This window comes from Diadema antillarum, unplaced genomic scaffold (assembly GCF_040938485.1).
Source record: "Diadema antillarum isolate AM-2024a unplaced genomic scaffold, OU_Dant_1.0 seq00001603_RagTag, whole genome shotgun sequence".
NCBI lineage: Eukaryota > Metazoa > Echinodermata > Echinoidea > Diadematoida > Diadematidae > Diadema > Diadema antillarum.
Genome location: NW_027272317.1, coordinates 126502 through 150846, shown reverse-complemented (window position 1 = coordinate 150846; position 24345 = coordinate 126502). Strand labels below are relative to the sequence as shown.

At 40.5% G+C, this 24345-nt stretch overlaps 1 protein-coding gene across 4 annotated transcripts in view; it reads right to left on the bottom strand.

The window, feature by feature from the left end:
* Positions 1–310: 310 nt before the first annotated feature.
* Positions 311–24345, bottom strand: part of LOC139711027 (serine/threonine-protein kinase D3-like) — an 82009-nt gene continuing 57974 nt past the window's right edge. For 2 of the 4 annotated variants that reach the window (XM_071622949.1, XM_071622952.1), the window contains 15 exons: positions 22347–22578; positions 18890–18967; positions 17861–18002; positions 15995–16118; positions 15278–15355; positions 14031–14436; positions 10388–10462; positions 8532–8684; positions 7988–8094; positions 5365–5526; positions 4300–4398; positions 3234–3394; positions 2321–2427; positions 1401–1486; positions 311–1015 (listed from right to left, as the gene is read on the bottom strand). In XM_071622949.1, the coding sequence (XP_071479050.1) occupies positions 857–1015; positions 1401–1486; positions 2321–2427; positions 3234–3394; positions 4300–4398; positions 5365–5526; positions 7988–8094; positions 8532–8684; positions 10388–10462; positions 14031–14436; positions 15278–15355; positions 15995–16118; positions 17861–18002; positions 18890–18967; positions 22347–22578 (2169 nt within the window). In that variant the 3' untranslated portion in view covers positions 311–856. The remainder of the gene's footprint in view (positions 1016–1400; positions 1487–2320; positions 2428–3233; positions 3395–4299; positions 4399–5364; positions 5527–7987; positions 8095–8531; positions 8685–10387; positions 10463–14030; positions 14437–15277; positions 15356–15994; positions 16119–17860; positions 18003–18889; positions 18968–22346; positions 22579–24345) is intronic. The other 2 variants (XM_071622950.1, XM_071622951.1) reach the window with 2 other exon arrangements.

Below are 24345 nucleotides of genomic sequence, written 5' to 3'. Positions count from 1 at the left end.
TAGGATAATACACATCATCAATGTGCTCGCTGCATTGAGCTGTGCTTTGGATCTCCTTTCCTCTATCGGCGGAGAATCTCTCCGCAGGCTTGTTAGAAATGCTATACACTTAGCATGATTGCAGCTGGATGGCGGCATGGGAGAGATGGTGAGCGGGCACTTTGTTGTGTAGGTGTGCAAAGATAATCCCAAGGATTCTCTGATGCATTTGGCTCGGACTATCACTGTGCACTACTCTTCCAGGAAACTAGGTTGCAAGAAGTGCTGGCATTTCCTCAACACTTTTCTTGAGATTGATGTCATCAATGGAAAAGCCAACAATGGAGGGACCCGCGTTTGTGCATGGTGAAAAGGTGGTCATCTGCTTTCCTTAGTCTGGTTATCATCATTCATTACTATTACATTAGCCGAGCCAGTTCAAAGAGGTTACATAACTGACCGTGGTAATGATGATAGTACCTCAAGGGTGCTCTCCTCTTCCTGTTTTCTTGGACATGACAGACATTACTGAAATGATGTAGACAGAGAGGCTGAGTAGGGGTTAGGGAGAGTTGAACAAATAAGAAAAAAAAAATCACAACTGTCTGGATGTTCCGTTTGTTTGTTCACAACATGACTAAACACTTGCTGGTGACTTTGGCATCACAGTGCTCCAATGCTTCACACACATCTACAGGATGATCTCAAATGACGCACTTACTCCCGCCATCTCCATCTCCTAGACGAGTGGTGTCAAACGCAATGAGAGCAGTCCCACACAATGGGGCTCAGCGACACTCCCCCTTGGCTGACTCACAGCGTGCTGACACGGTCCATGTGCCTCACAGGGCTGAGTTGTAGGTGGGTGGAGTTGGTGTCAGGGGAGTTCCCCCCCTGGGTTTTGAGAGGAAGGGTCATTGCCAGCATCCAGCTGCTGCCGGTAGGCCTCCCATCGTTCATCATCGCTCTCGTGTGTCAAGTACCGTTGGCCAACCATGGCTTCCAGCTCTCGGAGGTCTAGCCACGTCTGGTAGTCCTGTGTACAGGAGTGAGGTGTTACACACAAAGTAGTGACATAATAGTGGTGAGCAGGAGACAAATATCTGTTCAGAGCATGAAATCGTGATGAAAGTCACAGAATTTGTCTTTTTTCTTTTCACTCCCCCCCCCCCCACCCCCCCCCCCCCAACCATTCTTCAGATGTGTAAGCATTTCTTATCAGAAACAAATGTGTCCGGACAACCTTTAAGATCGGTAGAAAGAAATGCAAATGAATCACAAACTTTATGAGCTTTCAATTTGTTCTTTGCAAATTTGGTATTTTCCATGGGAACACAGGTGGACATGGTCAGCCTTGGTGTTTTTTCATTCTAATCTTACTCTCTATCCCTTACAGTAACATGAATTGTGTTTGCACTTACCTGCAGCCACGGGTGAGCTAGAGACTTGTCGGCTGTGTAGCGCTTGCGAATCTTCACTTGTAGGAGGTTCCTGATCAGATCAATGGCTGTGAAACACAAAAGTACCAGACAAAAACATAATTTATTACATCACGCTTGTGATCACTCATGCAATCAGTCAGTTGGTTGGTCAGTCGGTCAGTCAGCTAGTCAGTCCGACAGTCAGTCAAACAATCAAGTGATCATTCAATCAATCAATCAATTATGACAGCCATCATCAAAGCTCTTTCTTTCTCTTAGATTTCAAACATTGTAACCTACTTATGTCAGCAGATCATTTTCATTGATTGATTGATTTATTGATTGATTGATTTATCTATTTATTTATTTATCTATTTATTTATCTATTTATTTATTCATTTATTTATTTATTCATTCTTCTATTTATTTATCTATTTATTTATTTACTTTTTGTGTGGTTAGTTTAAAATCTGCTAAGCATTAATTCTGGCATTGCCTGAATTTGATGCAATTTCATCTCTGACATACAGTAACACCATTAGGAACATGCAAAAGTTTATCTTTGTAAAGGAAAGCACTTGAAAGCATAGACACCGGATTCATTTCTGCTGAACTGCCAATCTGTCAAATGTGAGAAATTCTTAGAGTATCTCATCCAATTAGTGCCAGCTCTCTGTTTTCACAATAGGCAAAATGATAATAGATTGCTCTCTTTATATTCATTGTAATCACGAACCAATACCAAATACTACTTGTTTTACCATCAGTACATCTAGTCTGGCAAAGTGCAACTGGTGACTTCATAAGAGAGAGAATTTCTCTGTTAAAAGCTCTGTATTGAGGAGTAATCCTGAGATGATGTGCATAAATTGAGTGAACATGCCAAAAACTTCCTCTTGTGTTCACTTAGCTTGACTAACCTGCTTCTGATATTTCACTCCACGGGTTTGGAGGGAACATGAACGCTGCGTTGTGGATCTGGTCTGTGATCTCCTCATCCTCGTTGAAGGGAAACGTTCCACTTAGACTGTGTGATTAGGGGAAGGAAATGAGGGCAGAGAGGTAAATACATACAAGCTTCCAGTCTCAGATAGTCACAGTAAGTCAGATTTCATTTTTCATACCTCAGTCCTTCACTCACTTAAGTACCAATCATCATGCTCTATCTCTTCAATGACATAGGTGGAAGATGCACATATACATAGATGAGAGCAAAAGATACCAAGCGGTAGTCAATACAGTAAAAGTAACAAAAGCTTACTGAGGTAAGTGTGTCCCATATGCATGAATAAGAGTGTCATTCACTTTTCAGTCATTGCTATCAATATGTCATCTCATTTAAGGAAGCTAACAGTTTCAGCAGTCTTGATCAACTTCAGTATATGTCATCTTGTGAAATTAATGGACAACCATAGTTTCCATGTGCCTGCTTCGATACAGTATGTATTTCATATCCATACGCAGTTTCTGTTATATCGTGGAAGTAAAAGTATTATTAATCGTATCTTGATATTTGCACGATAGGAGAAGCCTACAGATAAATTATGTGGTTTACACCTTTGAGCTGTAAGAATGTTTGAAAATAAACAGCGATAAAAAACTTTAAAATTACGTGTGTACATACCATGTACACCCCAAATCAACAATCAAGGGTATTAAAGCAGTATTTGGGCACTATACCGATACTGGAGCACTATACAAGGACTGGAGCACCATACCAATACTAGGGCATTATACTGGTACAGGTGAACCTCTACCAATAAGTGGATACCTACAACAGCAGTAAGGCACCATGCCAGTACCAGGACACTGTGCCAGTGATGAGCCACCTACCTGACATAAATGATGACCCCAACAGACCACATGTCCAGTGAGCGGTTGTAGCCTTTACTTCTCAGGACTTCGGGTGCCAGGTAGGCCGGGGTACCCACCACGGAGCGACGGAATGATTTCTCACCGATGATGCGGGCAAATCCAAAGTCACATAGCTTGACCTGTGAAAAAAATGCAATTCAAAATCGATGCATCATATCCACATTGTTAATAGCTATCATCTGTGCTACTATCGGACTTGGGAAGAGCATAACGAAACTCAATTACACTGTTGACATTTGTGTTCCAATATATGACTTAATGCCTGAGCTGTAGCCTTATACATGACTTTCTCCATAATGTGCTGGATCTCACCATGATAGCCTCATATCATATTCAGTATGTAATTAGAGTAGAATGAAGTATTATATTTATAAAGACACATGTTACATAGTGGCCTTAATAACATTTCATTTAGATTTCTGTGATTCCCTGCTCAATGGCATCACAAAGAAGAATATGGTATGCCTTCAATCTCTGCAGAACAAAGCTGCTCTTCTTGTCTACATGACGCCTAAACACATCTCCTCCCCTTATTGCTCAATTACAATGGCTTAGAATTCACCAAAGAAGTCAGTATAAGATATTAACCACTGTCTTTAACTCCATTCATAAAGGGGCCAATAATTCATTATCAGACATCAACGAACAACTCCACATCCACGAATCTATGTGCTACTTACAATCTTCAAAGCAAATTTCCTCAGTCATTCCAACTACCCACAAAATGGCTGGAGATCGTTCTTTCACACACATTGCCACCAAACTTTGAAATTCATTACCCCCTCATTAGCAAATACATCATCCACTGCACTGTTTGAGAAGGATTTAAATCCCATTTATTTCAGTAATGTTATATATTTTACACTGTTATTTTTTTTCTACTACTCTATAAGTTGTAATCTATGATGTCTGATATATTGTTATTCATGTTGTGTACCCTTTGGAAAAGGCACAACGCAAATGTCACAATGTGTGTTTGTATGTATGTATGTATGTATGAATGTATGTATGTACGTATGCTTACCTGGGGGAAATCCCCATCAGATGATAGTAGGACATTCTCAGGCTTCAAGTCACAGTGGACAATGTTCTTAGTATGGAGGTACTTTAAGGCTATCAAGATCTGCAATAAAATGTGAACCGCACATTATGTGTTATCAGAGTTTAAGTGACAAAGAATACGGGAAGATACCCTTACAGTAAATGCAATCATATCTTGGTCATATAGACCTGCTTATCATACAATGAAACATCCAACAGGGAATATGATAGGCAATATGCAAAAGTTGACATATATTCAAAACCCAATGATTTTACATCTCTAACAGCAAATTTGAATCAGCTTTCCATTATTTATTGCTTTGTATATGATGCCTTATCAAAGATACTTAATAAAAACAAATCAATAGGATGGATTGAACATTACGAATAAGTCACTGAATCATTTTCAGTCCTTTCAATATGTAGAGTAAACCAAAATGCCATGAACAACTCTCCTCCACACTTTCATTTGTTTTTTCAGACACAAAGAAACTGCAGCCCCTCATATGTAGTCCCACCAAAACAGTTTCTCTGGCAACTTTGTCACACCAGTAAAGCTACAACAGGGATGTCAAGTTCAAAAAAATTTTATGAGTGAGATTTTCATGACTCGGCATCTCGGCTGGCGAATGTGCGTGCGAGAGAGGGTGTGGGAGGGGTTTTCTCCCCTGCGGCCTCCCACGGTAGGGAGCTTTTTTCAATTTTTAGATCTTAATGGTGCGATCAGGTGCATACTTAAGTGACTATTTTTACTTATTTTGAAAGACAAAAGGAAAATATACCTTCAATTGCAACTATCACTTTAATATTTTGAGCTATGCTCATTAGTATAGGCCCAAGTTGCAGACTTCGCCCGATGCGTGAGAAAAATGGGTGCCATGCGTGAGATCGTGAGATGGCCCCTAAATGCTTGAGTCTCACGCAGAATGTGTGAGACTTGGTAGCTCTGCTATAATGGGATATGAAACAAGCAAACAAAAAACAACAACATCAGAGCAGCAACAAAATTAATATGTTACGAGCTGACAACGAGCATCAGTCATCTTACCTGGGAGACAAGGAAGCGGGTGACTCTCTCAAACAGCCTGCCGTGGACACTGGACAGGATCATCTCCAGCATGTCTCCCTTCAGCTTCTCCATGACGACGAAGACGCGCTCCGGTGTCTCAAACATCTGCTCCAGGTTGACCACACCAGGATGGCGAACTTTCTGCACGGTACCAGATACACAAGAATGTTGGACAGTGAAAATATGTAAATAATACAGGCTGTGAAGAGAGCAGGAATGAAAAGGCACAGAAGTGTTCTACTTCTGACATATGAAAACCTTTCATGACCATGGAATATATAACCCCCTCCCCTCACAGTTTTGTCGTTTGACAACTTAGCAAAAGAAGACAAAGCTTTAGCACACACACACATATATATATATGCAATTAAAAAAACAGACTGAAACAAGATAATGCTTGGTACTAAACATGAGGCACCTACATAGGGTCATTTGCCTGTCACAGAGAGTAATTTACATTCTTCCATAGTACTCCTAGAATACATGTCATACATACTTTTGACTCAATACAGCACTGATACCATTTGCCCTACATACTTTCAACCATGATGAAGGAGTAAAACATGGTGCACAGACTTATTCCAGTAACACTTTACAGAATGCTACCTGCACTTTCCCCTCATCACATTGAGCAAGCCTGCTGCCAACATCATCATATAATTCAAGGTATGTAAAATACACTTGTACCTGCAAAATGAACATCTCTACAATAATACACACACAAGCACAGATTTTGAGGACTAGAGCCTTTTGTTGGCAATCTTTGAACCAAGGAGGTATCAATATGTGTGTAAAGGGTGCATCTATAGGTTGTACATACAATGTATCGTGTCATGTTCTTATGATTTGCTGTTTGCTGACACACATTACTATCATTGCTCTCATGTAAGTACCTTCTTCTCCTAGACAATTCAGAGCATCATTCATCGCATCATCTAGTGTATCAAGGTAATATGTTCCCTAAAGTGATGGTGACTTTCCATTGGCTTTTGACTATGAATGGTGTTTAGTAATCCATTCTCTCTGGTCTCACTAAGCACCTGGTAGCCACAACCATTTAGGAACAAGATTCCTACTCATCACAATGAGGGCTAGCAGAGGATAACACAACAATAGAGGAGCCATAGTGGGGCTTGGCTTCAAGACTTATTGTCCTCTCCATGCCCTCACTAGATGGACCAAGAGGTGATGCTTTTGTCTTTTAGGAACAAAGAACTTGTACAGACCACAAGTCTGGTGGCAGCTAGCAGACATCAGCTTCCTTTTACTCATGTAAGTTACACTACTCATCCATCATTATCGAGTGAAGCTCATTTTTTACCCTCTAAGTCACATCTCCATTTGCAACAGAGAGAAACAACACAACTCTGAGGCAATCTTGAACTCCCACAAGACACTTTCAATCCTCTTCATTCTTTGTTCAGACTCTAATGCGTCTGCTCACTCTACTTCACGTTACCCAGTAGACAACTAGCAGCAGTGATTGGAGGTGGACACTTGACTGGTATTCTACTTAATACACTCCATCTGTCCTGGCAAAGGGGACTTTGTGATGCAATCTGACCATTTATATCAGTTTATGAAGCACTCTGAATAGTTGTACCCACAAAAGTGAAAAGTATATCACAGAGCTGCAATACAGCAATATGATTATCATATTCCGATTCCGACTTTACAAGTACAACTACTTAGAGTTGGTTAGTGCAAAGTCAAAAGCCAGCCAGAGACTTATGCAATATTTTCTCCCATTTTAGTTTTTAGACAATCATTTTCATCTACAAACCGGTCACTTGGAATATACCCCCATACTCTCCTCATGGCAATACTGAGGAAAACAAAATATATCCACTTGAATGAAGAAGCCATGATTGACAAAATAATCTCCCTGCAAATCATCTCATTCTGACATTTAAACACTTTTCCCTCAGTCTGGAAAACAATGACAACAAACTTTAAAAAAAAGGATTGCACCTCTTTATGTGCCATGGGGTAAACCCCCTGTGTGCTACATTATTCTGAGACTGCAACATAGTCATGCTTTGGGAAAATGTTATATGCAACTTATGCAACTTTTAATCGATTTTTGTTACCCAGGGCATGTAAGGAGCAAAGTTGTAGAGAAAATGCCATGCTTAGCTTTGATGTAAAATGTATGACAAATCTATGATTGCTTTTCTTCCGAATGACCAGTAGCTACATTTATTGTAGAGGCATTACTTTTGCACATTACTTTTGCACATTAACAGTGACGGAAACTTAGAATTTACTCGAAAACCCCGTAAAGAGCACCTGCTGATAGTCAAGCACCACATAAATTGCAAGTTACATGTGATAGGAATGGAACCATGAGAAATGCTTTCATTTTACTGTGACTTTCCGCGATTTATCAGTCAGTTTGGGTGGGTTTGTGCATTTGAGCGGAATATGCAAAGTTGGCACGCCGTCGACTGAGTTAGACGTGCAAATGTGGGACATAAAGAGTTAACCACTGTGCTTGGATTATTCAGTATCATCAACAGCAGACCCATGGTACCGAAAAATCTGAAGAAAAAACAACATTGATATTGGGTTCTTTAGATACCTGAGTGCACCTTGAACTTACATGTAGAATGGCCACCTCATTCTTGAGTTGCGTTTCTTGCTTGGTTGGGAAGCGGAATTTGTCGATGACCTTGATGGCTACCTGTCTTCCACTAGTCCGATGCACACCTAGGTGATAAATCAAAGTTCAAAGTGCTTCACACTTACGTTGAGGCTGTGGCATTTGCTATTTTGTCCAATAAAAAACAACAAAAAACAAATAACAACATTTAAATACACAACTTTCACAAGGTGTTTTGATGGACCCCACACACATTTGGCTATTTTGGATCATTATGAATTATTGACCTGCAGAATTATTCTTTAAAAGTAGTAATAAGTGCTATGCTCTCCTTACCCATTGCTTATTAACAGCAAAATTTGGAATCATAATTTGTCACAGAGTCAATGAGGAAAAAGTAATGGAATAAAATTCTTGTCAGCTGCAAAATTTAACTTAACAAAAAAAAAACCCCAAAAAACAAAAACACACACACACACAAATAAACCAATGTAAGCCTCATTCTTCTTGGGGTATTAACTGTCGCTAAAGAGTTTTAACTCACCACCATAGACGATACCAAACTGTCCTGATCCAAGAATTTCATCAGGGAAGATCTGATAGTGCTGGCTGATGTCGTTGTTCTCTCGTTTATTGACCACGGACGATGTATCCATAGCATACTTTTCATCACCATTCTCTGTGGCGTTCATGGAACCTTGGAGAGAGTAAGTGAGGGAGGAGCAGTTAGGGACTCCACTGGACTTTGGCTGAGGTCTTTTGTAGGAGTCCACAAAGAGGGACTGACTGACCACAGGCAGGGGAACACATGCAGTTCCCCCCACATACATTTCATTCACTGGAGTCTTTGCCGCACAGAAAGGGTATAGTAGATTGGCAGTAGGTCTGGCAGTTTGCTCACAGACCCACCCCGTTTGCCCCCCTTTACTCTTACCAACAGAGCACACATTGTGGTCCATTTTCGTGTCGAGATGGTGAAAGTGAAGACTGCGTGGACGACCCGAAAGTACCTGGCATCTGGGCTGACGTTGCTGGTTGGTGGAGGACATGCTGAGATGCTGCATGGCCTCGTGGGAGAACTTCCCGAGGCAGAGGTGATGGTCGACGACATGGGACCCTCTGCACCAGACACAGGGGAGCTGCGGCAGTGTGACACCCCGTTGCCAGGGGTCACCTGCCAAGAAGGCCCCATCACAGCAGTGAATAGGGATGCTAGGTGCTAACACTGATTGTGAGGGAGAGGTACTAACGAGTGAGGGTGAAACACCCTCCAGTAATCCTGGCATCTGGACTCGGGTTACTACTAGTCGAAACAGGCAATAAGAAATTCCCAGATAATACTCAGCAAGCAATAATACAAACACAATGATCTCTCTACGACCTGGTAGTCACTGATCCCATCTTGTCTTCAGAGAAGGAAGTCCCAGCACCTGCAGCACATTCGTACAATCCTCCTGATTGGTATTAGATTTCACAAGTATCAATCAGTTCTGGGTGATATTAGTGATGATATGGTGTCATGGATGTTAATGAGCAAGAAGGCACTGTAATGCACAGAAGTAAACTATGAATGTGTGATGTTACTAGCAAGGCTTCAATAAAGGATACTGTTGCATGGGTTAGTGGGTGCGAGAAGAGGGATGGTACATTCACTTGTGGGATGACTCTCACTCAACCAATCACAGGCACCTGTCTTAATTAGACTCATTATGCAAACTCTCATTCATTTTCTCTGGTGTGTGAATGATAGGGTAACAGGACTAGTAGAGTGGTAAAGCTATTCTTTGTTACAGGGGGTGGGTGTCTGGTACAGAAGTGTCCATGCCTTAATCCCCTATCAGTATTGTTAGTCAATAGGGGTGTGCAGATTTGATGGGTAGGGGATTAATTGGGAGAGAAGAATTAAACTGGTAGTTCCTGAATGGGAGGAGAAGGGATGGTGATAATTTACACTATCAATGCAAGCCAGCAAATCTGAAATGGATCCTTTCTTCTCAGGCTACACTTGTATTTCAGTGGAGCTGGGGTGAGTAGGCAGGGGTATGGAATACCAGTTGCAAAGCCACAGCAGAGCTGAAGTCTAACTGTTGTCATAAACCATTATAATGTTGAAATAAATAATCATCCAGGTGATCTCATTAAAACTGTGTGTCAGACTATGCAACTCATGAAGAATTATTCGTATCCAAAAATTAAGTGATTCAATTTCAGACTTTTTTTTTTTCATTCATAGAGTGTGCTATATACTACAATGATGCCAAACCTGTTAATTGTCTGAAATATCTGTGACTGCAGTCAGAAATCATTAGTACACCCATGTTCAAACATTTCTACTCTACAATGAATCGGGCATGATATTTGTTAGCATGACACAAAATTCCACTCCATTCTTGAGTTTACCTTCTTTGCGATCTTGATGTCGTGTAGGGTTATACCCTCGTGGAATTTGTATTACTCCTGAATTTGTTTCAACTCCTGAAAAAATATACACACATTGGACAGAGGAAATAAAATTGTCACCACCATTACTCAGATAAAATTGAAACATTGAGTACACACAATTTTCTCATTTCATCATCTGCATGTAGCGTATCAAATCTCCACGAATGATGGTATTGCTGCAACATTTTCCCCCTCTTTTCATTAAAGCATTACTTCAATTGAATTACAATAAACTCATAAATTATGCTAAGAACCAGGGTTACATTATCAGAGAAAGAAAGGGTTCACATTGAGGCTTAGATTTAGGAAAGAGCAGAGGCTGGCAAACAAAATTGACAGGTACAGGAATTGTTACCAATCTTCAAAATGCGCTCACACACATTGCAGCAGCACTCTGTCATGGACAGATTAGCCAAGGCCAGAGAGAAAACAAACATAACAAAGGCACTTGGGGGTAAAACTAGATCAATGGTGACCCAAGATTATGCAAAGGTCTGGAACTGAAGACACAAAATAACCATTGCTCAACAAATAGCTGGTACTCATACACTGAGGAAGAATAAGAAAGAATAAAAATGCTGACCCTCTGACATTGCCCAACACAGAAGACCTAAATGGAAAATTCAGTTCAGGAAGGATACATCTTCTACAAAACTCTAAAACCTCTTAAATTTAGCAATGTCACCCATAATAGAGGGTACATGTTTGTGTGAATGTGTACTGCTCACAAATGTTTTTTCCCTTATTCCTCCACTTCCAACAGTTTTTTCCCCATACGAATTCTTCCACCAGTTTTTCTTCCTGGTAAAAGGGTATTAATACCTATTGTTCTGCTGCATCATAGGTTGGTGGGATCACAGTTGCAGCATTATCAGGAGAATATTACAGTGATACTTTGCTCGCTACTGGCTCCTCAGAATACTTCTTCTAAAGCTCATAATACTTGTAAGTTCCAACATCAGTTTTACCCAACATAGGACAAAGCTGAACAGTATGTTGTTCTTGCACGGAGGTCACTGCATTCCCGACAAAGCATTTCACTTTTCTTCTGCAGGTTGATGATATGTCGGTGACTTGATTTGACCATTTTTCAGTACACTTACAAGTTAACTGACATCACAATTTCCTTTCTTTCAAATTACTAGTACAAACAATATATGTGTTTGAAACACATGGTTACCCAAATGTGGAAGATGTCACTTCTTTGACACATAGCATGACAGTAAAACCGAAGCGCACTTATCCATTTTGTGCAATGCCACAATGAAATCTACTGGCGTGCAGTAATCACTTGTGAGCTTAACATATACACAACCATAAACAAAAGTACAAACACACAAACACAACCACAGAGATCTTGCCACACAAACAAACACAGAAACACACACACACAGACACAGACACACACAGACACACATACACACACACACATACACACACACACACACACACACACACACACACACACACACACACACACACACACACACACACACACACACACACAAGAGCAAAGTATAAAGCACCTGCAAGTTATGAAACACAAAAACTGATAACCTGAAACAACAAAATTACTACACTTCATTCAGCTGGTATTAGCTCCTGAAAAAGAGACATCAGCTTATATGATACACAGCTCACATTCTCAATGATGACTCAATACATACATATTAACACCATCACACTGAAAATGGTTCATTTCAGGAGCTTTTTGTTCAAATCATACGGGAGCTGCATGTACAGAACAATGCATCTACAGAACATACATAAATCAATTTTAGTTACACTAAAGCACTGCAAAAGCAATATGGTAACTTAACCAGTAACACAGTTCCTCTCATCACTGTTCCAAATACAAATTAAAAGTCCACATATTGTGTCCTATTCATTACATTCAAACTACCATTATCATTTTTGCCAAATCACTAAATCCATGTCTTAATTTACATTTGCAACAGCAATATGAGAGTGTGTGAATGTGTATGTGGTGTTTTCCCTATCAACAGCTATTGTGGGCATATGGCAATGTTGTGCTGTTGTGCGTCTGTTGTGCAAGAGGCCAGCAACAAGAATAGAACATTGCGGTGTGTGCAGATGAGTGCTAAATACTTCTAGATCATAAAGAAGTGATTTGTAAAATGTGACTCAGTATCAGCATCTAGGCAGGATTGAGAGACACAAGGAAAAGAGAGAGAAATGGAGGTATTCACACCAGGAGGAAAGAGTTTTCACACAAGCACATCACTGCCTTTGCGGAAGACGTACAACAGAACAGATGGAATAAGACGCTGATGCAGTACGCAAGACAACAGTTCGGCAAACCACTGAATTTCACAGTCAGGAAAAGGCTGTCATGGACACAAGAGAAACCAGCGCACATGCCTTGCACTAAGACAAGCACAAGTGCATTAAGCACATTTCACACAAGGCCTGCAAGAGAGAGTGTGACAGATATTGTAGAGAGAGACAGCACCTACACGTGAAGGGGATCTGGCCATTGTGTGAGCTATGCTACAGGGGCCTGCTTCTTGTATCAAAGACCTGCCAATCATCGGCCAGCTATTGCAGGTAACAAGCCTCTCTTCCTATATACATGTGTTTCCTACTACTAGCAACTTGATAGGAGTGTGTGATACAGCCTCTGGCTTCCCTTTCCTAGCAGCCATTCTCCTTGGAGTGATCCCCCACAAAAAGTCCCACTGCAGGGATGGAGAAAGGGTGGGGGCCAGTGACTGCCTGCAAACTTACGCGTACGATTGCTGCGATGGGACGACTGTTGAGAGCGACGCTGGCTGTGTTTGGCATTACACGAAGCTCCCGCGTATGTTTGGTATGAACGCACAATGGGATTAAAGAACAAATTGACCAACAGAACAGACACATGAAAAATCAGGTAAGCAGGTGGCCTCAAATCTTCAGGCAGGCTCTTCGCAAGTAATCACCATCTATCACTTAAATTTCATATCACCTGTCTCTACTGAGCTATGGGTGGCTGGAATATACGAGATACAAGCCCCAGTATCACAGTTTGGGCTGATAACCACACCGAAAGGCATTTGACTGTAGCAAAACTTGATTACACTTCATTCACAATTTTCACAGGGATTCACCAAGCATAGTAGGAAGATCAAGGCACAGTAGTCCAGGAATACAAAGTATAGGAGATCAATTAAAAGTGATAGACAACCTCTAAGCCAAAACATATTAAAATTTTTTTCCCTTCTCTACAGCACAACTAATATGCTCGATATATAATTGAGATGTCCAAGTAAAATAGAAAAGATCTAATTATGACATAAGATAGTGAATCTCTACAGAGTATAAGCTATGATGAAACAATCCGTTACCAGCACAATGTGATGCATCACTCAGCATCTATGTCATCTTATCTCATGCAATATCTGCAAACAGAACTTCCCTGGTAATGCATCAGCACTAGGACTGTGAATAGTTGTCTAATTTGAGCAAACTATAGTGAAAATTCAAGAAAGATCTCCATAGATTTTTTTTCTTACTACAACGACCCTCTCATATTTCTTCATGAGAGATGAGTGAATGTCCCACAATTTGCAGCCTGGAAGGATCGGAAGAGGTAACTTACTTGGGCTTGATGTGCTGGTGATGCTGGTGGTACTCTGTTGTGGAGTCACTGGCATCAGGGCCTGTCGGATCTTGGTCTCCCACTCCTTAGCCACCTCCACCCCAACCCAGCTTTGCTCCTGCTCCTCGTCCACCGAGGAGCCCGAGGGGACGGGCAGCTTGGAGGCAGAGGTGGAGCTTCCACCAGAGCCCTTGTCGGAGAGGCCATCTCCCGCCGCCGCCCGCTCCCCAACGTAGTAAGTGGTCTTGGCAGTCTGGATCTCGAAGCAGTGGGAGGTGAAGCCGTCCCCACCGACCAGCCCCAGAGCACCGCTGCTCATCCCTGTGCTGCTCCCACTGCCACTCCCACTGCCATCCTGGGAGGGTTTTACCATTCTGACGGACAGGATCTCTGAGAGAGGGATTTCCTGCAGCATACACATGCCCATCAAAGAAACGAAAAGGGGCCGGTAATGGTAATTAGTGTTCGTAAAACAACATCGGTCAGCTGCCATCTCATAAACAGAAACAATGGATTGGACAGATAAGAAATACGGTGACTATCATTATCATCATCACATCATGAATTGTGCTCCCTCTATCACGAGGAACACACAGGTAGGTGTGACCATGGAGCTGCTATATTTGTAGCTCCATGGTGTGACTGAGCCACTGTGTTTTGCAAGACTAGTGCTGACTGATCTTCTGCAGGCTACGCACACCACCATCCATTTTTATGCAAAAAAGATGGCACACAGGAAACAATGAGAAGACAGTGATGTCAATTAAAAATCTTTGGTTAGTCGAAGAGAAGGAAATTCTGCTACGTGTCCTGTGTAGTTAATTGTGAAGCTGAATTAATCAGTATATAACCAAATAGCTGCGTTGGATCCCACAACACCCACACATCTCGACACACAGAATATTAAATTTCTCTACAAGACAGCAGTGACTCTGCCACTGTCTTTGGTGGAAAAAAAAATTGCACTGTACATTAATTGCAGCTTCATCCACAGCATATCTGAGAAAATGTGTGAACCCATCATTCTTGCTTTTCCCTTTTGTTTTGTTCTTGTTGCTCTACATAATTCATTTATTTATTCATCTATTTATTTTTGAGATTTGTCCAGAGGAAAAGAGAGAGAAAAAAAAGAATGGTTATTCCATGTACATTTAGACATTTTTGCTCATAGCAGAATAATTACACAAATTCCTGCCTTCATATGCATCTATCAAATCGTGGTATGGAGTAGGAGTGCCGAGGAGTACCTTGTAGTATCTTGTGCTACTATCACTCTGGTACAGTGTGATGGCCTTGGTGTCTATTCTCCAGTAATGTCTCTTGCGCTGCAGTAAAGAAACACAAGCAAGAAAAAGAATAACAATGAAAAGAGAATCCATATGTGAGTATCGAGCAACCTTCATTAAATATCAATTCCACTTTCAAACTGTCACTAGGATTCAGCCAAGAATGGTTAACTATTACGGCACAGCACTAAGTGTCATCATCATATATCATGGCATCTGCAGAATTACCATACAACAGCGGGATGCAAAATAAGTGGTTTTCTATTGCTGCTTACACAATCGAACATTTTCCTATTCCCCTTGATAATCTTTTCTTCAGAACCAACCGTCCATATTGAGGGCTCAAGCAGCTTTTACAAGCTTTTGAAATACCAACATTATCTAATTACTTAGTCTTGAGTTTGTCTTTGTGTTTCAAATGAATTAATTGATTGGACGAGCAGAGCTACAAAAACAAAGCACAACCAAGAGCACGTAAGTACACACACACACACACACACACACACACAAAGCAGCAAACAACTAAAGAAAGTAGAGAATTAAATTACTTTTTCCTTGGCCTGAAAAGACACACACTTTACCCACAATTGTGGGTTTATGACATAACCTCCAGACCGGAAGAGTATGTCCAGCAGTGTCTGGCCATGTAGGAGGGGTGTGGTGGTGTAGTATACTCACCATGCTGTCCTTATCTGTGTAATGGACCATCCATCCTTCCTTCAGGACCTGTGATCCCCTTCGCTTGGTGTGCTTCACCGACTGCACAATGCGCATGAGTGGAATGTTGTTACTTTGCACGGGACTGTGGGGGGGGGGGGGGGGAGGAAAGGTAGAGACAGATGATAAAATGACAATAAAAGCCAGCAGAGAATTGACAAGAAACTAATAACATTACACCACAATGTCACTATCACTGCATAACTGAACTATTTGCCTATTGGAATCTGGTGGGTGGTCCTGTGTACATTTTACCCTGAATTACATTATGCATACCTTTATGCATATCATAACTCGATCAAGATGAATTACCCTTACCTGTGTACTACTGCACGTATAAAAAACTAATAACTCAAACGTTGAATGCAGTAGTTTGGCTGGGATTTTTTAGTTGAGACTTCTTGTTTGCAATGGCACTGGCTGAGCAAAGACATTGAGCATTATGAGAAGTGCCCTCTATAACCTGCCTACCATGCAACTTTAACTGATGACCTTGATAATGTGTAGCTAGGTCAACAAGCTCAAGTTATCAGCAGACTGAAGAACTAAACATCATGAAGAAAAAAAGGGGTCAACTTTGTGACTGGTGATCTTGTTGTCTACAAACTAGACAAGTGCCAAATTGTGTCTCGCCCATTCGCGTAGAAGGAATTAATGTTTTTCTACCTTCCGGAAGTTCATTGACCCGCCTATGACCTTTGACCTTGTGGTGACCTTTAACCTTGTGGTGACCTTCAACTCCCAAAGGGACATTAACCAGCCAAGTTTGGTCACAAATGGACATAGGGATCAAAAGTTATGAGCCATAATCAAAACGCGCCGTGAAAACTTAACATTGGGCCCTAAAAGTTCGTTGACCTCTGTCTGTGATCTTTGACCTTGTAATGACCTTCAAATCCCTAAGGGACATCTACCATCCAAGTCTGTTCACAAACGGACATAGGGATCAAAAGTTATGAGCCATAATCGAAACACGCCGTAAAAACTTAACATTGGGCCCTAAAAGTTCGTTGACCCCTGTCTGTGACCTTTGACCCTGTGGTGCGCTTCAACTCCCCAAGGGACATCTACTAGCCAAGTTTGGTCACAAACAGACATATAAATCAAAAGTTATGAGCCATAATCGAAACGCGTCGTAAAAACTTAACATTGGCCCCTACACTTCATTGACCTCTGACTGTGACCTTTGACCTTGAGATGACCTTCATGTTTGGTAAAATGCATAACTTTGGATAACTACTCTTCCTTCCAAGTTTGAGTGAAATTGAAGTTCTCAGTAGAGAGTTATTCAAGTTTTTGTAGCGTTATGGACGGACGACGGACGGACAGATGGACGACAGACAGACGGACGGACGTACGAGGGACAGACAGACGCCGCAAGCGATCCCTTAGTCTCCCCACATTCGGTGGGCTCGTCAATAAACCTGTTCCTGAAATGCTCTCCTGTTTGCGTGAATTCAGCCTTCACTTTAGCACCTACCAACGTTAACTGTCAATTGTGAGCTGCGGCACATACTACCAATAGGAGATAAGACATTCTGCAACCACAAGCCACACACCCCATTTCAATCAGACAGGTGGAAGCTTGCAAAAAATATTAACCTGTTGAGGACAAGGTGATTTTCCCATGACCTGCATTTCTCGTAGATACCTGCCCCAGTATATTCAGGACTACTCTCTAATGTGTCATGGCTGCTCCCTCTGATGGTGTCATATCTCATAGTTCCATCTCTTAACTTCAAGCAACACAACACTAAGAAATGCATTTACCCCGCGAACCTGCGTCCCATGGCAAGGGAAGGGCAGGGGGGAAGTGTGCGCTCTTACCTGAGCGGGTTTTCATTGATGGGCGAGTCATTCTCTGGCAGTGTTTCATCCCCGATGCTATCCCGGTTGGACCCGTTCTCATTTTCCTCAGCCTCATTTTCATCACTCTCATTTAGCCTCTCCTGGTCCTCATTGTCCCCACCTAACCACAAATCCAACAGACAGAAGAAAAATGCAGTCAGCAGAAATCAATGTCATTACACTAATACAGGACTGTAGCAATATCACTTCAGATGACGAAAGGACTTAGGGGGTTTTCTTTTCCAATATTTCACTGTTTTACATCAAACTACCCAGCGTATCATACTTCAGACTTTGAGAAATGGAGTGCAATTTTCTAATTTTTTTTTTTTTTTTTTTCTGAAAAGTGTTGAGGGGTTTGTCTCTCATTTCTGTTGTTTCACTCACTGAGCAAGAAATTCATGATTAGAGACATTTCTAGCTGAAAGTTGGGCAAATATATATCTTCTGCCACAACTGCCAGTTTCATTCTCTGCAGGTTTAAAGACACTGGAGACTTGCCACTTAATGTTTGCCTCCTGTTAAGATCTTGGGGATAGTTTGATTAATCACAGCTCATCCCTTTTTAATGCGGTGAAGTCACAATGGAATCATGCAATACAGCTGAGCATCTTTAGTATGCATTTCATTCAGCTGAAGGCCAGGTTTGTATGAGAAGTTCTCTACCATGATGTGGTTTTGGGGTCCATCTTGGGGAAATGTGAAATGGGTGTACAATGTCACTGGTGAGTAGCCTCGCTTCCAGACTCTTTATTCCTCTGGTACGCCTGTCAAGTATCCACATCGGCATCCAGCTAGAATTTAATCTCATTACCACCTTGTTTGGATGAAGAGCAGCCGCAAACAGAGGGTCTGGACATATCCTAGAGGTCTTTGTCTATAAACTGAAGTTACCTTTGAAAGGTGGCAGTGTAGTCTTGGACAAACAAATTAGTGTCCACATTCTGGAAGGTATTGGTATACAATGATAGGCATTGCTAGACATTGAATCCATGGGACACAACTCACCCTCTTGTAATGGTGTCTCCCCCAGGCAATCCTTGGGCACCTTGTCAGCACATCTTTTGTGGCAGTTGAATTTACAATCTGTGGGATGACAGGAAATGGTACAAGTTATTAGAAATGGAGAGCACGCTTTATAAATGGGCTTGCATTGACTGCAGTGGAATAAGTAATCATTCAGATAAATGAGTGAAACAGTGGAATCTCTGATGGCCTAAATTGGAATGGAAAGGTGAGTTTTTAAAATGGCTTGAGCAAAAACATAAAAACCTGACAACTTATCACTGGGAGCATAATCTGTTACATTACTTCCAATATTTGATATAAAAGGGTTACTCTTTCATAATTTTGTTTGAGCCTACAAACTATTTTTAAAGCCATTTGCTTTAAACCAGGAACTGATTTTGGAAGCTACAATGCACCAGGTAAAAGGTGTTATTCAAATGAATATTTACAATACCAAATTATGTTGTTGTTGTTGTTGTTTTTTTCCAAATATATGTGCTATGACAAATATAAAGGAGAGAAGCCAGAATTTACATCTGTAGTGCAGTGATCTCAAGCTGTGAGTAGAATTGAAGGAATAATTGACCCATATTGAACATTTACTTAAAATGTAGGACAAGAAAAAACAAATGGCTATGGAATCACTTGAAATCAGATTGGAATAGTTCTAACTATTTGATTATCAGTCATCAGTAATGCCAGCCTATCCATCATTTTGCAAATACCTATCTTGGCAACATGGATGAGTACTTCCTTCCTTGTTTATTCCAGTCATTTTGTATGTTAAAGATAGTAAAAATTTTGGTACCTCAAAAGTTTCCTTGAATTTCCTTGTCTTAGTTTGTGTTTCAGGTTACAGTACCTTTCATATAACTAACACTGTGAGACTTACTCGCCCCAAAGTGTTCTCATGTCTTAGTAATCATGCAATTAACTGCGACCAGCAGCCCCATACGCATAGCGACCAGCAGTCCCATACGCATAGCGTAATCGGGCTTCGCATTGTAGCATTCAGGATCATGACAGATTTAGTATCGCAGGGTAAATGTCAACTTAAAATCCCAAAAATTCTTCAACTTGAAGACTTACCAATTAAGTTGAAGTATTGAAAACAGGCTTCGGGCAACGTTTGGTTCTGCCTATAGTCCCTTTCTGTTCCAATTGATGACTGAATGTGACTCGGTCGACAGGACCTTGGGAGAGCTACATACATTGAATACTACAGCCAGTGCATGCGAACACATCACATGCGCACAAATTTCACATCCATGAACGGATAAGATGTTTGTGTGCGCATGCGCTGGCCGTAGTATTCAGTGTATGTAGCTCTCCCAAGGTCCTCTCGACCGAGTCACATTGTCATCAATTCGAACATAAAGGGACTATTGGCAGAACCAAACGTTGTTCGAAGCCTGTTTTCAATACTTCAACTGAATTGGTAAGTCTTCAAATCGAAGAAATTTTTGGACTTTAAGTTGACATTTACCCGCAATACTAATTCTGTCATGATCCTGAATGCTACAATGCGAAGCCCCATTACGCTATGCGTATGGGGCTGCTGGTCGCAGTTAGCTATGCGTACAATGGGCTGCACGCTGCTGGTCGCAGTCAGTGGTTTCGTACAATAGTTATCGTACCGCGACGGCTCTGGTACGAAACTATTATTGCATGATTACTAAGACATGAGAGCACTTTGGGGCGAGTAATTCTCACAGAAAACATACTTTAACCTGAAACACAAACCAAGACAAGGAAATTCAGGGAAACTTTTGAGGTACCAAAACTTTTTATTATCTTTAAATGTCCCTACTGTCACATTTCTGAAAGGACAGCAGTTTTCTATTTGTGACTCTAAATTATTTTTTTTTTTTCTCTTCCAATTTACAAAGGACACCAATATGTTCTCAGGTATCATGTTCATTTGAGAAAGTAAATCTTTGTTGGGGCAATCATGAAACAGCGTCATATATATTTTCTTGACACTAGCAATAGCATGGTTTCTTCTGTAATAGATACTAAACTTTTCTACTAAAGTGTGACAAGAGATCTCTAGTAAGATCATCATTCCTGTCCATTCTGAAACCTCTTTATCCCAGAGTAGGAGGGAACTACACATAACTTCATATTCGTGCTAATTGCATTCCAAATGAAAATATAGTTGAGCAAATAAATGAACAAGAATACACCCTGTTGAAAAGATATCCATGTGGCAAAGAGCAATGTGGCCAGGGACCTAGATATAACCGTAAAACTTAACATTCATATGGTTGAACCTTACATGCTCAAACTTAATAATTATAATAAAATCATGGTACAATTGAAAATGATGAAGATGATGATGAAGATGATGATGATGATAGCCACAATCACAATGATTATCATGCTCATAATGATGATAACTAGAAAAGCACTCACAGAGCGCAGACCTCCACCAAGAAGCTCATTTCCACCCATAACATGCATAGTGAAAATCACCCAATATCCCAGTGATAAAGAAGCCTTGTGTTTACCTCATCAGCTTCCTGCATGCTGCGCGGCGGCTCGTGCAGAACATGCGCTTTAGTGCACGTATGCAAACCTCAAATACGCGCAGCTTGAAATCCAAAGTTCATTGACCCTATTTGCCAAAAGATAAAAAACCCTTCAAAAATTCGTAAAAATTTCTGGATCACTACCAAATTTCCATCATCTCTTCCTTGTGTCATTATCAACTTTTCCTGTAAGTTTCATCCAAATCTGTTAAAAACTTTTTAGTTATTTTGCAAACAGACAGACAAACAAATCAACACCAACAAAAGCATAACCTCCTTGACAAAGGTAACAACAATTGACAATTACAAGGTGACTCTTTGTGAAGCTCACACAGAGTCCCCACACTGAATCATATCAAAACAAATAATGATGAATTCTCAGGTAATCATTATCATTCACAGAAGGTACATGTAATTGTGGTCAAGAATAGTTTTGGAACTCATCTGCTCTTTTTCTGTGCGGAAATCTAGACAGAAATGATTCCGAGGGGATTTAAATGAACATTGGTTTTGTAGCATAAACTGAAAAGGCAAGCACTACAAAGATCTGCAAAATGTCAATGGCCATGTAAGTAAAGAGTTGAATTACTGACAATGACATGAATATTGGTATGTGAGATGAATACTATTTAATTGATAATTCAAAATTGTAATCTGCCTGATAAAGGCAGTCAATTAAGTACACAAGAAAATATTGGATATCATGTGATTGCTTGTCTGAAAGCTTTCCCGTGCATTTCAGAATAATGCTTTCATTCATATCAAAGCAAAGAGCCCCACAAAAAGACAAACAAACAAATAACAAAACAACAAAACAAAACAAAACCCAACAACAAACTTCAAAAGTTAGGTTTTCATTGGTTTCCAGATAGTTTTCCTGACAACTGAGTCAGCGTATTGAACTCCAGCATCATGATAAACCCTACCTTTGCACTGGAGTCCCTGACGAAAGAGTCCCACCAAGAGCCGTTTGCAGTACTGGCAGATTGTTGGCTTGGTGTAGTTGTGGACTACGAACGTGTGTGGCACCTTGATCCGACTGGCGACAGCACGCTCCACCCATAGAGGGCGGTTGCCCCAAGAGGGTGACCGGCGCTCTTTGTAGCTGTCACTTTTCACCAGGGGAGTCTGTTGTGTCACAAACACTGAAAGCTGCTGCTAGGGGAAAAGTAAACATAATGGGTGAAAACTCATGCTATCATTCAAGGAACAAATATCGGCTTGCAGGACACAGGAGTGTTATAAAGCATGAAGGTACTGGTATTGTTGTTTTTCATGACAAATGTAAGCTGTCAAAACATTTTACATAACATAATTACCCGTGGTAGATCAACAATCATCATCTAAAACATCTACATCATAAAACCCTTCATACATAAGGGGTTTTGACATATATCAAACACATCACAAACTGCATATCACACATATCACAAACTGCTGAGTCATAGTAACTTTATGTGACACACACTGAACATCAGCCTGCTGAATGGATTCCATGAGGATTGGTTACTTTGGGATGTAAGAATACAACACGGATCCTAATAAGGGTCACATTCTTAAACCCCCTTGCAACAACCATCTCAAGATGGCGCTGACAATACACATATACACACACACACACACATACACACACACACACACACAAACACACATGTAACACATTTTCAGTGGTAATGCCAGAGTTACATCCTCACAAGTGCAAATGCATTAATTTCATAGGTCTTTCCAGATAACATCCTCAAACTATTATATTCTAGGCTACGAAAACACTTTTCTTTCAATCACCTGAACAACTACCACTAAAAAGAGAGTACTTCCTCTTTCATTATTCCATCATATTTCAAACAATGAGGCCACTCTGTCGCTGAACATTTACAAACAGATGGTGATAATGTCTTTACAACTTTTATTATGGAATTTTCAACACATTTGTAACAGTTTAGTGATCCAGATAATTCATCCCAATTCTGGTAAGCACCGTTTTTTTTTTCTTTCAGATTTGCAGCTGAATTGCATATGATATGCAAATATACAACATCTGACATTAATTTTGACAAAATCTCTTGAAAAATACAGGGCAATGGCTGAACATTAACATAAAGAGGCTTATTAATTAAAATACATGTATATTGCATCATTCAATATTTGGAAATGCATGCGTACTACGCATTCAATGTCTTCATTGTAAGTCATAACATAGAACACTTAACTAAATATATCACAGGATAACACTCACTCAATGTTTGTATTACACCTTAGTTTTGAAAGAGAAAGTGAAAACAGTATCTTGTGTTCAGTTCAAAACAGGTCATTAAAAGCTCGTTTTATGTTTATGTATACTATAATGGTCACATCCTTGTTTTTCTTCATGTAGTATCTTCCTTCAGAGTAACTCTTACAGGGTTTTTTTTTTCACATTCTATTCAAATCCACTTTCTCTTGTGGCTACACAATATATTCCTGTAATATCTTCTATGAATGTAAGCAGTGTTGTACAAGAAATGGCCACTAAGTATTGGAAAAGCAGCAAAAGATCACTTCAAAGATAAACTACTCTAATAATTATTTTGGGTTTCAACGGTGCTTGATTTCAAATACACTGTACAAGGTTACGAGCATAAAAGATGCATGATTAAGTCCATGAGGGCAATTTATGCATTTAAGTGTGCATATAATCTTGTGTGATGCACGGCAGAGCACATGCCATTTTCTTCAGCAAATCAAGTATGGTATTGGTTATTTATGGCTTTGCTTCATTGTGTAAGAATTTATGGTTATAGTGCATGGCTATATAGTACAATGTAAGCACTAAATGTTCTGTGATGTCATTTACCAAATTACAAATCTCTTTCAAAAATTTACTTTATCACCCACACATGGGGAGGGTAGCTGTATGATTTAAATTTAAGTTTCCTGAGCCAATAC